The sequence below is a fragment of the Mustela lutreola genome, chromosome 2 (assembly GCF_030435805.1).
Source record: "Mustela lutreola isolate mMusLut2 chromosome 2, mMusLut2.pri, whole genome shotgun sequence".
NCBI lineage: Eukaryota > Metazoa > Chordata > Mammalia > Carnivora > Mustelidae > Mustela > Mustela lutreola.
The window spans coordinates 91827727-91842617 of NC_081291.1; the positions used below are offsets into that span (position 1 = coordinate 91827727).

Sequence of the window (14891 nt, forward strand, 5' to 3'; positions counted from 1 at the left end):
AAGGCAACGGCCAATTATTCATGATTGGTAACACTGTGTAGGACAAAAGAGTAAAGAGATATCTTAAAATTAAATTTTCCAGATGATACTTAACCACCACGTACTGAACCTAAAAATGCAGGCAGATGAGGAAGGCGGGGGGGATGGACATTTACTTGACATCTACTGTGTGTGGACCTTTGCATTTGGCATTTTGTACCCACTAAGACATTTCACCTTTGTAACATTTCTACTGATACGGGCTAATACTTTCATTTTATAGATGTGGGGCTCAAAACTCAAAGAGAGAGTGACTTATAAGGTCAGATAGAGAATTTTAGAGTTGTGCCCAACCCCCTGTCAGTCTGATGTCAGAACCTGTGCTTTTCTCATTATCTTTTCCTATTTAAGTACAAAACACCTCATTTTCCAATCTGTATAATTTGTGAAGTACCTTTTTTCCTTCTTTTAAAAAATATTTTATTGATTTATTTAATTTATTTATATTAAAGATTGATTTATTTGAGAGAGAGAGAGTATGCATGAGCAGGGGGAGGGGGACAGAGGAAGAAGGAAAGTCCAAGCACATTCCCATGCTGAGCCCAGAGCCTGATGCAGGGCTCGATCCCACCACCCTGAGATCATGACCTGAGCTGAAACCAAGGGTCAGATGCTTAATCGACTTCACTACCCAGGCGCCTGTGAAGTACTTTCAGTGCAGATTCTCATGCATTCAATATAATGATCCCATGAATGGTTAGCATCAGTATTACTAAGGTCTGCATTTTATAAATGGAGGAAATTGTAATTCATAGAGTCATGTACTTATCCAAGCTCACAAAGCAAGTTGGAGGCAGAACTAGGACTTGATCCCAGGACCTTTCATTTTTGATCCAAATGCTTCTCACTTTACTGTGTTCTGTTTTACTGTCCCAGGCAACTTGTGTCATGAAGTTTTTTGAACTCATTAAATCAAAGTGAGATTACATTTGTAGACCCTCCTGATGAAAGCTCATGGGGTATACAATGCTTTCTAATTTATATTTAATCAATTTGGCAAAGATATAATATCTACCAGTCCCTTCCCTATCCAATACCTAGATCAAAAGTTTATATTCACTAATGTAATTTAGGAAGTCATTCTTCAAATCTTGATTGGATGGCTGCTGCATGCCACACAGTCTACTTAGGGTTGGAAACCCATAGATAAATTCTAAATACATATCCTTCTCTCCTAGAAGTTCTCAAAATAGCAGGAAACAATATAACACAGAAACGGGTAATAGCACACAATGTAACATAAAAAGCTTCTCAGAGGAGGTGACGTATGATCTATACCTTAAGAATGGTTTGGATTTCACTTAGAAGAAAAGGAGTTAAATAATGGTTGATTCTTTGTAGAACCAAAAGGAAAACTTTATCCAGTTCTAGCTTCCAGAAGGAAATGTTCAGACACACCTTCAGTTTTGCATGAGTACTGAAGTTTTGTCCCTCTGGCTTGAATGAATTAGTCAAAAAAATACAGATAATACGGATTTGTAAGATTTGGGGTTATCAGTATGGGTAGTTGATAGATGAGCATTCTGATTGCCTTGTAGGTGATCTGATCAGGTCTTTGAGGCTATAGAAGTAATTTTAAGGACAGTGTCATATTTTAATCATTCTGATGGTCTTTATTGGTTGGGTGATGGTGAAGATAGTTGCTTGACTGTCTCTATGTGTGTCTTTATTCCATAGGGAGAAAGAGGCCCCCAAGGCCTTCCTGGACCCCGAGGTGAGGAAGGTTGCCCAGGTGTGAGAGGACCTAAGGTGAGTATAGACCTTAAGCTGTGGAATTCTTTCCCTGTCCTGGTTTTATCCCTTGAGTTTGATGAGCATCTTACTTTTTCAACATAGTGTCTTAGCTCTTTCTCAGACTCAGGTTTTCCCACAAGTAGAGCCTAAGGAAAAGAATCAAGTGCAAACAGTTTCTTAGGAGGGGTTCTCAGTAAATACTAGTAAGACATGAGAGAAGTTAAGGAAGAAAGGTGACCTAAAAAGGGTATGGTATCAATTAGATGACCATGGTGGGTAGATAGAGCCTAATCCTGCTGAGGAACTGTGTGAACCAATGTTGAACATGTACCTCAATGTGGTCCCACCCAAGGGGAGAGAGCTGAGGTACTTATACCCCAAATTCTATCAGGTATTATTTGCAAGCTGCTCCTAGTGGGTATTAATTCTTCAGCACTCCTGAGCTGCATTGCATGTGGATAGGCTCTGGTACCAGAAAACGCCCTCAGGACAAGTCATAGCTCTGGCAGTTGGAAGGGGGTTTGAAAATACTGAAATTTCAAAGCCTAAAGAACTAAAGGGTGGGGCTACTTTTTTGGTAGTTTCATAAATGTCTCTTAACCTTCCAGGATTAGAGAATCTCCTTTAATAAGGCTAGTAAATTTTCTCTATAATCTCTGAGTCCTATAGAGAGTTTGTCTGACCATAGCCACCACATTTTGTACATTCTAATCAGTTACACTTCAATTAATTTTTCTTATTGTTCCTGGGAGACTTCTTAAGCTTCTTAAGCTTCCTAGCCAGTGTATTCTCATTTTTGTTTGAAAACATATGATTGTGCTATTAATAAGTGGCAGGTCATTGCCATTTCCTGCTCACCCCTACTATGTGAGGAGTTACCGGTATGAATTTCTCCAAGTCACAGGCAAAGGGGAGTGGTAATAATCAGAGTGCTGTGATGGTCATTATAGTTGCTGAAGAGGAAATCTTTATTTCCGTCTACTCATTGCATTTTCTTGGAATTCAGGAATATGTGGTTTCCTAAGTGAAACAAAGGTTTAAAAATCTTATTCAAGCTCAATTCTTTTTATTACTTTCTAACTTTAGGGAGCAAGAGGATTTTCAGGAGAGAAGGTAGGTGACGGTCCTTCCTCTTGTTTAAGCTAGAGAGCAATTTCTTTGGGAAACAGTCCGGAGTCCACTTGCTTTTCCTTTGTGTACATGAGGTGGGACTTAAAATTTTTTGACAAGGGGATATGTGGGATGATCTTAATAGCCAAACTGCCATGTTCATGAATGGTATAAAGCAGGGACATATATGAAAATGTATACTTATCTGTAGTAATTGAGCCAACATATCTGTCACATGATGCTCTTGAAGAGTGCGTCCTGAAATCAGGGGTTGGTAGTCAAATGGGAGATGGAGGCCAGTACGAGTTGATAGGAAAGGAGATGGCACAGTAGGATAACGACTTTACATTCAGATTCAGAGGCAAAGTACTCATTTGCTCATTCATGCACTCGAAAGATATTTTTGTAGGTACCAACTCTGTTCCCCACATTATCCTTGGACTGACTACAAAGTGATGAACAAGACAGACAAGGGCTGATTGAGCTTCTTTACTCATGTCTCCTGGAGCCACTGATTCATCCATATGGCCAAATATATATATATATAGCAAATATATCACATAATTGTAGTCTGAGAGTTTGGTGTGCTTATTTTCATGCACTAACTCAGCTGTCCTTTGGTTTAAAAAAAGTGCCTGAAACTTGACTTCCTTGTACAGATAGTAGGAGTAAATCAACTATTTCACACATGTAATATGCATTTTATTTGGCTTGCAAAACTCTGGACATTCTTTTTCAAAAGATGCTTTATAAGAAATATGTTTAAAAAATTTTATTTTTATTTATTTGAGAGAGAACAAGAGGGAGAGAGAGAGAGCATGAGCAGGAGGGGCAGAGGGAGAACCAGACTCCCCACTAAGCAGGACCCTGGGATCATGACCATACCTGAAGGCAGACATTTCACTGACTGAGCCACCCAGGTGCCGATATAATAAATACAACTGTCATTCTGAGATTGTTGGTAAAACAAAGGGCCATGAGTTGGAAGTGATGGAATATTTGATGAGATGGCACTCTGCAGGGGCCAGTTTTTACTCTTATTTAGTTAGTTTCAGGTTTTCCATTCTTAAGGAGTTTTCTTATGGTAAGTCTCCCCAAATACGTACATATGGATATAGTCCCATCTAATTCTTCCTTAATCTGAGAGATCTTCTGAGTTTCCATTATGTAAATTCATTCAGACATATTTGCCAGTCTTTTTATATTAAAAATGCCAATGACCAAAGAACCACCTTTAACTTGCAGAGAACCAGTGGGAAATGTTTCATTCAGTCTTGTGAAAGACTTGTTCCCAGTGCAAAAGTTGAAAAATAAGTCTTTCTATCCTTTAGATTTGAGTTTCTTATCTTTTTCTTTGGAAATTAAAATGGTCAGGAAAAAACAGTGTATAACACTAGGGACTATTTTCGGAATGAAAATGATCATTGTTTTTTAATATATGAATGCAGTATATAAACACCATTTCAGAAGGTCTAGATTCTCCTCCCAACTAAAACAAACATTAGCAAGGAAGTTAACATCAAAGCAGTAAGCACGTACACCTGGTCCTCTTTTCCCTAACAGTTTCATCTTCCTTTGCTCCACAGGGAAGCCCTGGTGATGAAGGTGTTGACGGCTTTGTTGGAGAACAGGTATAGAAAGTTTCTCATTTCTATGTTCCTCCTCTATTAGTTTGGTATTTATGCTCTGTATTTATACTTTAAAATATAAAACACTATACTGTATTTTATACTTATATGTATATTTTATACATAGTCTAGAAATGTTAGCATGCATACTCAACAGTGTCTAATCTATTACTTGCCCTTATCCTCAAAATATAAGGACCCTAGAAACATAGCTCTAATCAATTGTCTCCCATAATAACATGTTATAGTTCAGTATCTTTTTTTAAAATAAAATATTTATTTATTTGACAGAGAGAGATCACAAGTAGGCAGAGAGAGAGAGAGGAGAAAGCAGGCTCCCTGCCAAGCAGAGACCTTGATGCAGGGATCGATCCCAGGACCCTGAGATCATGACCTGAATTGAAGGCAGAGGCTTAACCCACTGAGCCACCCAGGCGCCTAGTCCAGTATCTTATTCCCATTTATTTTTGTTAAATTCTATCAATTAGATATTGTTATTTTTATTGCTTTATTTAATCATTGCTTATCCAGCTTTACCCTCATATTTGTTACTTTCCCCGTATGCCTTCAAAGGAACATGAAAGATCTTGTTTCTTTTCCTCCAGGTACAACTTTTAGAATTTCCTTTAATGGAGTTTATAAACTCCTTTGGTTTTGGTTTTTCTGAAAATTTCTTTATTTTACCATTTTTCTTGAAAGAGATCTTGGGGAAATAATGATTTTCTTTCAGCACTTAGAAAATGGAATTTCATAGTCTTCTGGCTTCTATTGTCTTCTGTCTCTTACTAGCACTGTTTAAGAAGTTATCAGTTATCCATCTTATCCTTCCAGCTTAAGAAGCTCCTGGGTGGCTCAGTGGGTTGAAGCCTCTGCCTTCGGCTCAGGTCATGATCCCAGGGTCCTGGGATTGAGCCCCATGTCAGAGAGCCTACTTCCTCCTCTCTCTCTGCCTGCTTCTCTGCCTACTTGGGATCTCTGTCTGTCAAATAAATATAAAAAAAAATCTCAAAAAAATAAGTTATCCATCAAATTCTTTGTTGTTACTTTTGTCAGCAATCTTAAAAAGATATTGTCATGCTGCTTTAAAAATTTCCCTTTCTTTCTAGTTTTCTGTGGCTTTAATATGTTGTGTCCAGGTGTGGGTCCCTTTTTTATTTATCCTGTTTGGAGCTCGTTAGGCTTTTGAATTTGAGCATTTGTGCCTTCAGTCAGTTTTGGAGACTCCTTAGCAAATTCTCATTTTGAAATGTTTACCCTTCTCATTTTCTCTATTATCTCTTTATGGAAGTCTAATTAGAAATCTGTGAGAACTTGTGCTATCTGCAATGTCTCTTAACCTCTTTCATATTTTCTGTTTGTCTTTCTGTACTGCATTTGGAGTACTTTCTCCAGTTTCAAGTTCATTAATTCTTATGTCACTTGTGTTTAATATACCATTTAACCTGTCAATTGGATTTTTAATTTCAGTTATTCTGATTTTCACTTTAAGAAGTTCTATTTGATTCTTTCTCAATTCTGCTTGGTCTCTTTTTTAACAGTTGCTTATTATTTTACTCATTCTTTTTTTTTAAACCTATTTAAATGAATGAAATATACTTATTTTATATTCTGCATATGATAATTCCAATAGCTGTAGTCATTACAAGTCTGATTTTGTTGCCTGTTGTTTCTGCTGGCTTCTCTCTCATGGTGTCTCCCTCACATGTGTTGTGAATTTTGATGGATAGATTGATTTGATTTTCTTTTTTCTCTCTTTTCCTTTTTTTCCTTCTTTTTCTTTATTTTTTCCTTTTTTGATGACTTTTGATTTAAGTTCATTTTTAAATGAACTTCATCTGTGAGATGTCATTAAGTTCTGCACTGAGGTTGTTTGCTTCTGTCTCATATGTGGTGACACGTCCTGTTGAGATCACTTCAAAATAAATGATGAGATTTGGTTTTTCACACTGCACTCATGGAGTGATCAGAATTCCTAAGGACAGCCAATCACTATTCTCTGGATTATTGCTTTCTCTTTACTCTGAACTCTAAGGATTTCTCTTGTTTTTTATTTATTTATTTATTTATTTTTTTACCAGCTCATGAGCATATGTGGAGTATCTTAAACTTGGTTATCTGGAATTTATATTATTTTCAAAGGAATGATTATTCAGGGCATTTAGTCTGTCACGTACAAGTTGGATGGTAAAGAAATTTTCCGCTCTTGGATAGAATGTGAAACTATGTGAAAAAAGTTTCTGGTGTGACTTGATATACAAAGCTTTTTTGTGTACTTATTTTTCTTTTTCTAGGGTAATCGTGGAGCCCCAGGGTCATCTGGAGAAAAAGGAAATAGGGGAAATCGGGTAAAGTATGAAAATATTCTTCTCTCATATTTCTACTGCATAAACTGACCTTGACAGTTTATTTTTAAGTTCTGGGAAATAATCCTCTAGTGGTTCAAGTTCTAGATTGGGAGTTAAAGGGCAATAAATATTAGCTCTTTGGAATCTTTAGTGAAGACCCTCTTATGCTGCTAGTGAAATGAATGATGGAAACTGGCGTCCTTAACCCTTGGAACAGTAATCACCATGCCCTCATGGGCTTTGCAAGGCTCCCTGTCACCAGTGATTAGTCTCACACCCAAGCCCTGTCAGCCACATCCTTCACTACTGTCAGTCCAAAAGTGTCCTTTCCAATAAGATTGTACTATTCATTGTCCCCTGAGAACCCTCGTACATGCCCACCTCTGTGTCTTAACTCATGCTAGGTACCCCATCCCCGAGTGACTTTTCAAGCTTCCATTTCCAGTGTTTATTTGAATATCATTTTCCCTCCAATTTCCAACTCCTCTCTTTCCTCCTCATCATACCCCCTTCTTGACCATATCTGTCTGTAGTGCCCTCTCCCTTCTCTACATCTTTCCCACATTATATTTCTATGTAAGGGAAGGCAGATGCCTGGTGTGTGTACCACAGCTCTACCTTCCTGTGCCCATGGTAGATATTACTAAGCAATTATGGAATCCAGCCAGAGGAATCCATCTCAGGACTGTTATACTCAGCTTCTGTTGATTGACTGGATTAGATAAGGGGTGGAGTTATGTTTTCGTGTACCCCTCATGGCATTAGAGTAATGCTTTTACCCCAAGATGGGGACTGATTTCCTGATAAGTAACACAGGGAGTCACAAGAAATGGTTTTTTTTTTTTTTTTTTTTAATTTTTACTTTTATTTATTTGACACAGAGAGAGATCATAGGTAGGCAGAGAGGCGGGCAGAAAGGAGGAAGCAAGCTCCCTGCTAGGCAGAGAGCATGATGCAGGGCTTGATCCCAGGACCCCGAGATCATGACTTGAGCTGAAGGAAGAGGCTTAGCCCACTGAGCCACCCAGGCACCCCAAGAAATGGTTCTTTATTGAGGGAAGCTTAATTGATAAGCTGCAATTTGGGGATTAGATTTTGGAGAAGGTGGGGGACACCCCACTTCTTTCAAGACTGGAGAGCCTTCAGTTTCCATCCAATTCAGTTAAATTCAATAAATGGATGTTAAGGGCTTCTAACTTGTAGAAGGTATCCAGCAAAACACTTAGAAAGTTAGGCATATCATAATAAGAACCAAATGCCAGGCTCTGTACTCAGCATTTTAATCGATTATTCCATTTAATTTCCATTGCAACCCGATAGAATGGGTACATCTGTTTCACAAAATGGAATCTTAGAGAAGTTGAAGAAATTTGCCTAGCTGGTAAATTGGATAGCAGGGTTGGAATTTAGAATTAAGTAACTCCCTTTTATCATTATATCAGGTGAGAAAAGAGATAAGGTAGAGTTACAAGTAACAATAAGAAGGGGCTTTTTTTTTTTAGAGTGTAGAGAACATTCCATTCCCTGCGTGTCTGAGAACCAGATCTCAGAGATGAGTCCCATTTCATTAGGGTCAGAGTGTGGCATAGACCCTCTAGACCAAGGCATATAACACAGCTTGAAAAAGCTTCCTAGGGTGGGGGCTCTTCCCAACTCTGCAGGAACTACTACACAGAGGGGGTACCATTAATAGTACTTTAAAAAAAATTATGTTATGTCACCATAAAACAGTAGGATTTTTTTTTGTCTTCTATATGCATTTAGTTTTTTTTTAATTTTTTATTTTTTCAGCTTAACAGTATTCATTATTTTTGCACCACACCCAGTGCTCCATGCAATCCATGTCCTCTCCAATACCCACCACCTGGACCCCCCAACCTCCCACCCCCCGCCCCTTCAAAACCCTCAGATTGTTTTTCAGAGTCCATAGTCTCTCATGGTTCACCCCCACCTTCCAATTTCCCTCAATTCCCTTCTCCTCTCTATCTCCCCTTGTCCTCCATGCTATTTGTTATGCTCCACAAATAAGTGAAACCATATGATAATTGACTCTCTCTGCTTGACTTATTTCACTCAGCATAATCTCTTCCAGTCCCGTCCATGTTGCTACAAAAGTTGGGTATTCATCCTTTCTGATGGAGGCATAATACTCCATAGTGTCTATGGACCACATCTTCCTTATCCATTCATCCGTTGAAGGGCATCTTAGTTCTTTCCACAGTTTGGCGACTGTGGCCACTGCTGCTATAAACATTGGGGTACAGATGGCCCTTCTTTTCACGACATCTGTATCTTTGGGGTAAATACCCAGTGGTACAATGGCAGGGTCATAGGGAAGCTCTATTTTTAATTTCTTGAGGAATCTCCACACTGTTCTCCAAAGTGGCTGCACCAACTTGCATTCCCACCAACAGTGTAAGAGGGTTCCCCTTTCTCCACATTCCTTCCAACACATGTTGTTTCCTGTCTTGCTAATTTTGGCCATTCCAACTGGTGTAAGGTGGTATCTCAATGTGGTTTTAATTTGAATCTCTCTGATGGCTAGTGATGATGAACATTTTTTCATGTGTCTGATAGCCATTTGTATGCCTTCATTGGAGAAGTGTCTGTTCATATCTTCTGCCCATTTTTTGATATGATTGTCTGTTTTGTGTGTGTTGAGTTTGAGGAGTTCTTTATAGATCCTGGATATCAACCTTTTGTCTGTACTGTCATTTGCAAAACAGTAGGTTTTAAGAGAGGCAACCATTTGCTTATAAGGTCATAGTCTTACGGCAAGTTGCTTTACCTCACTGGTTCTCTTTCTATAGTAGGAGCGCTAGAAATACTTTTCTCTTTTTTTGCCCCCTTTTCATGAGATCTTGCTGTGTCAGTGCTGCCCATGTCTGTGATAGAGAGAGCCTTCTTCTTATGTGTGAAATACTTGGGTTACTTTAGTCATTTTTCAGTCATGCATTTTAATGACTAGGACATAAAACATCTAAATATATCTTCCAACCAGTTAGCGGTATCTACAAAGTTAACAAGTCTTCTACCTTTGGTAAGGTCTTCTGTCATAACACTTCCAATCTTCCAAACTAGACAAGTATCTTATCTTTAAAAATGGCTAGTATTCAATTCACAAGAGAAATACTTTTTCTTGTGAATAGGAATATCAGGGAGAAGTAGAAAGATCAGGGACTTAGGAGTAGAGAGGACTAGGTCCAACTTCCCTGAGCCTTGGGTTCTTCGCCCACACTATGTACTTCCTGAGTTGTAAGGATTCAGCGAGGTAATGCACACCTAGGGCCACATAAACAGACTTCCAATAAAAGTATGCTCTTTTCTGCATTGCAGTCTCACCTATTTAACTGCAAATGCTTTAAAGTTCAAGTACTAAATTGCTCTTTTAATGTGATTCTCATTTTCCCTCTTAATGTTCTCTTTCCTTTAGGCAACAGATGATCTTTTAAAGTGACACTTTTTTTTTTTTTTCCTGTGATTTAAGGGCTTGACAGGACCACCTGGATCTCCTGGAGAGCACGGAGAGCCTGGGCTAAGAGGAGACCCTGTAAGTGCTGGGTGAGGGATTAGAGCTGCTTTTATCCAGGGACTTAGAAATAGTTTGCTTAGACGCAAAGACAACAATTAATTATTCATCAATGAGGCATCTGTTCAACCTATCTTAGCCTTGCAACGAATAAGAGATTTGTGAAAAGACCCCATCTTATAGAACATTTAGGTTCTTAAAGAACTGAATGCAACTTTAATTGCATTGAGTATTCAGGATTTCTGAGCAGCCTGGACAATTAAAATATCTACTTTGGTACCTTTAAAAAAATCATATTTCCTTTCATTTCTTTTCCTATCTTTCCCATCCATTTGAGGTAAGCAAACTTTTCTTTTCTCAGGGGGATCCTGGAGCAGATAGTTACATCCAAGGCCCTAAGGGAGAAAAAGGAAGGCGTGGACATAGGGTAAGATGGTTTCTGTTTGTTCAGGGATGCTGGAACATGTGGGAAAGATGCTAGCTGGTGAAGAAGGCTTGAATGTTCTGGTTGGATCAGCATAGAGAGCAAAACTGTGGCACTCCACTGCCTGTAGAGACAGGAGCTCAGAACGCTAATCTCCACTTAACAGCCTTGTCCTGGCATCCTTGTCTTGTGGTTCTTTTTTTTTTTCCCTGAAAAAACAAAAACAAAAACAAAAAAAACCTCATTTCCCACAATACTAGTAACACAAGTTACTTAATCTCCTTTATCTTTAGTTTCTTCATCTCCAAAATGAAAGCATTAGGCTCAGTGATGCCTAAGATCTTTTCAGTTTAAAAATTCTTCAATTTCATAACGATGTCTTGATTTAAAAGTGGTCAGGCCATTACATGGCTGACTCACTATTCACCACTGCCAGTCTTGATGTGAATTGAATACTAGCCATTTTTAAAGATAAGATACTTGTCTAGTTTGGAAGATTGGAAGTGTCATGACAGAAGACCTTACCAAAGGTAGAAGACTTGTTAACTTTGTAGATACTGCTAACTGGTTGGAAGATATATTTAGATGTTTTATGTCCTAGTTATTAAAATGCATGACTGAAAAATGACTAAAGTAACCCAAGTATTTCAGTCCTCACATCTTATCATTCCCAATTTCCAGAAACAGCGTCTGCACAGCAAAATGTTTATAACTGGAAAGTACCCTCTATTTGCTTTGGACTCCAAATTACCTTCTTTGACAAAACTTTAGGATGTTGATTCTCTTCCCTTTTGTGGCTCATTCATATCCATTTCATATATGTCCAGTCCCAAGTACAATCCAGTTTGTAACAGGATCAGTACTATGTAGCTATGCCAGAAAACTGTCACTCCTTACTACAATAATTTCTAATCTTGTTATTAATTATATTTATTTTGAATGAACTCCATTGAGATGGTTCTCTTGGGTGAGTTGAGATCAGAGAGTCCAGTGAATAGATACTCAATCAGTTATGGGATTGAGCTAAGAGAAGAGCAGGCCAGCACCCCTTAACCGATCTGGGCCCTGGTTTCCTCATCTGCAAGGTGGGAAGGTTAGAGAAACCATTTATAAGCTTCCATGAGTTAGTGGTTGTCATGGGAATTAAAATGTATGAATTGAGTTCATTTCCATGATTTGCTCATGGTTTTACAGCTGGAAAAGCACTCCAGCCTCTAGACAAACTGTCCAGTACTCTGTGCATCACAGCGCCCCAGCCATGGGGAGAACCTCCTGCTTGCAGTTTTTAGAGGTCTCCATCGCTGACTTTATAGCTAAAGGCTAACTTGGAACATTAGATCCCTGAATTGCGTGTGCAAACCACAATTGTGACCCTCTGAAGTGGTGCCACGTCACACCGCACTTGTGTTCCACGTGGTTTCTACTCCCGTGCTGAGCTCAAAGAAGGGTGCTAAGTATTTCCTGAATAGACTTGGGTAATAAAAGTCACTCTCACCAGTTACATAAGCCTGCTGCTGCAGAGGCTGAAATTCTTGAGGTAGTCCATTAAATTCCATTAGAAGATAGACCTCTAGGGGGCAGTCTTTCCTCGGTACAGGTTTCCTTGGCTATCCTGAAGCAGAAGCAGAGCGTTCCTATGAAACCAGTCATAAACAGAAACGGAGTAAGCAAAGAAGCAATTACCATTAATTTCCGTGGAGACATGTGTAAGTGTTCCCAGACCCCCCAAATAACCTCTCTTAGGCTTCCCTGTTACCTTAGGACACATCTTGCTAAGGGATGCACAAAATAAATTGAGATGAATGGTTGCTCACAGAGTTCAAAGCTATGGTTGCTGCAGGCTGAGATGATGCTCAGTTCGGTCCCTGGGGAAGAAGCATGGCTTGGCAGGGCCTCTGTAAAGGCTCAGTGCAAAATACATACTGAACGTTGTTTTCACTTTTTGCCCTTTTTCGTAAAAGTGAAAATCCTCTTTGTATTTCTTTTGGTTAGTGAAACCTGGTACTAATGTAGATCTTTCATAAAAGTGACGTGGCTGAACACACACTTTTAAAGAGGGAGGATACCTCTATTTGGTTCTGAGTTGAACCAAAGAGCAGATTCTATGTTGCAGTTTGGATGGAGACAGTCCCCTGAAGGAAGCAGTCTTTTAAACGAAACAGAAACTTCATTATACACCCAGTGTGGGGGAAGGAATGCAAAACCCGTCCTGCTTTTCCTCACTTCTGAAAAGGAAAACTAATACAAGCCTTTTGGAAGGCAGTCTGGCAATGCACAGCAGCTAGGGCTACTGTTTGTTGCTTGTATATTTTAATATACAAGTTTATATATATTCATATGCAAGTGACAAAACCTAACAGTGTTTAGCTAATAAACATGTTTTTGATAATCCAGGGAAAGGTGATTCCTGGATTGATGCATAGCTCTATGATATCATTAAAAGCCAGGGATGTCATCAGGGACTCAGCTCCTTTCTTCCCCGGTTACATCTTCAGTGTGGTCCCTGGGCTTAGCAGCCCAAGCATTTGTCTTCATGATTACATAAAATGCCAGAAGGAAAGGCGCTTTCCTTTCATCAGGTCATGGTCAGCAATATTCTCTTTTTGTCCCCTTTGGCGCGTTGACTGGCTCCCGTGTGCCCCGCCTGCCCAAGATACCAGGGAAAGCATGTTTCTAACAGAGGCAAGTTTCTGACAGAGATTACCATGACTGATTCAGACTTGTCATAATTCGTTCCTTGGGGCTGGGTGTGTTGTCCCAAATGAAACATTTTCTCAGCGAGAAAGAAAGGGGCAAGAGTGTTGTGTAGCCCCCAACTGCATCTGCCATGGGTTGAGGTTTGTATATCCTTTGATCCAGTCTCTCCAGTTCTAGAGATTTATCTAGAAGCTAATCATGGACCAACACAAAAATTTAGCTCCAAGGATGGAGATTAGATTATTAGATTTTAAATCACTACATTGCTTGACTGTCCAGTGATAAGGGATTGTTTATATAAACAATGGCACACAATAAAATATTACTAAGCTGTGAAAAAGTTTAGAAGACTATTTCATAACAAGGAAAACATTCATGATGTAATATTAAGTGAAAAGACCAGATTACAAAACTCTATATTCAGTAAGAGCCCAAATTTTTTTAAAGATTTTATTTACTTATTTATTTATTTGAGAGAGTGAGAGAGAGCATGAGAGAGGAGAAGGTCAGAGAGAAGCAAACTCCCTCCTGGGCTGGGAGCCTGATGCGGGACTTATCCCAGGACTCTGGGAACATGACCTGAGCCGAAGGCAGTAGCCCAACCAACTGAGCCACCCAGGCACCCAAAGGTCCAAATTAGTAGAATATAGCTATATCTGTTCTGGAAAGATAAACACCCAGAAATTAAGCTTTTTTTTTTTTTTTTAACCTTACCTTCTGAAGTTTTGAAACATTCTATGATGAACTTGTATTTTTTTTTTTACCCTGGCTTTTCATTTTGAAAAATTTTAAATCTACAGAAAAAGTTGTAGTTGCAAGAACAGCATAGTGTACACCGATTTTTATCATTTAGCTGTATTTGCTTTATGTCTTTCTATACAAATACATAGGTAATATTTGATATATTGATATTGAGCTATTTGATTACTTACTTACTTAATCAAGGATTAATTGAAGGTCTTATAACATTTCTCTTCCAAATAGTCAGCAAGTATTTTTTTTTTAAAGACTTTATTTATTTGACAGACAGAGATCACAAGTAGGCAGAGAGGCAGGCAGAGAGAGAGGGGGAAGCAGGCTCCCTGCCAAGCAGAGAGCCGGATGCGGAACTTGATCCCAGGACCCTGAGACCATGACCTGAGCTGAAGACAGAGGCTTAACCCAATGAGCCACCCTGGCGCCCCCAGCAAGTATCTTTTAAGAGCAAGTACTTTTTTTATATAAACAAAATACAGTCATCACACTCAAAAAATTTAATATGGCACAAAATTATTTTCTAATATGCAGTCCATATTTAGATTTCTGCACTTGCCCAAATGAGGCCCTTGTCTGTGTTTATTGTTGTTGTTCTGAAATCTAATCAAGGACTGTGTGGAATATTTAAT

General features: G+C 38.9%; 1 protein-coding gene across 2 annotated transcripts in view; it reads left to right on the plus strand.

The window, feature by feature from the left end:
• LOC131824529 (collagen alpha-4(VI) chain-like) overlaps nt 1-14891 on the plus strand; it is a 117757-nt gene that overhangs the window by 46714 nt on the left and 56152 nt on the right. For both annotated transcript variants that reach the window (XM_059162579.1, XM_059162580.1), the window contains exons 13-18: nt 1717-1788; nt 2860-2886; nt 4470-4514; nt 6803-6856; nt 10344-10406; nt 10747-10812. In XM_059162579.1, the coding sequence (XP_059018562.1) occupies nt 1717-1788; nt 2860-2886; nt 4470-4514; nt 6803-6856; nt 10344-10406; nt 10747-10812 (327 nt within the window). The remainder of the gene's footprint in view (nt 1-1716; nt 1789-2859; nt 2887-4469; nt 4515-6802; nt 6857-10343; nt 10407-10746; nt 10813-14891) is intronic.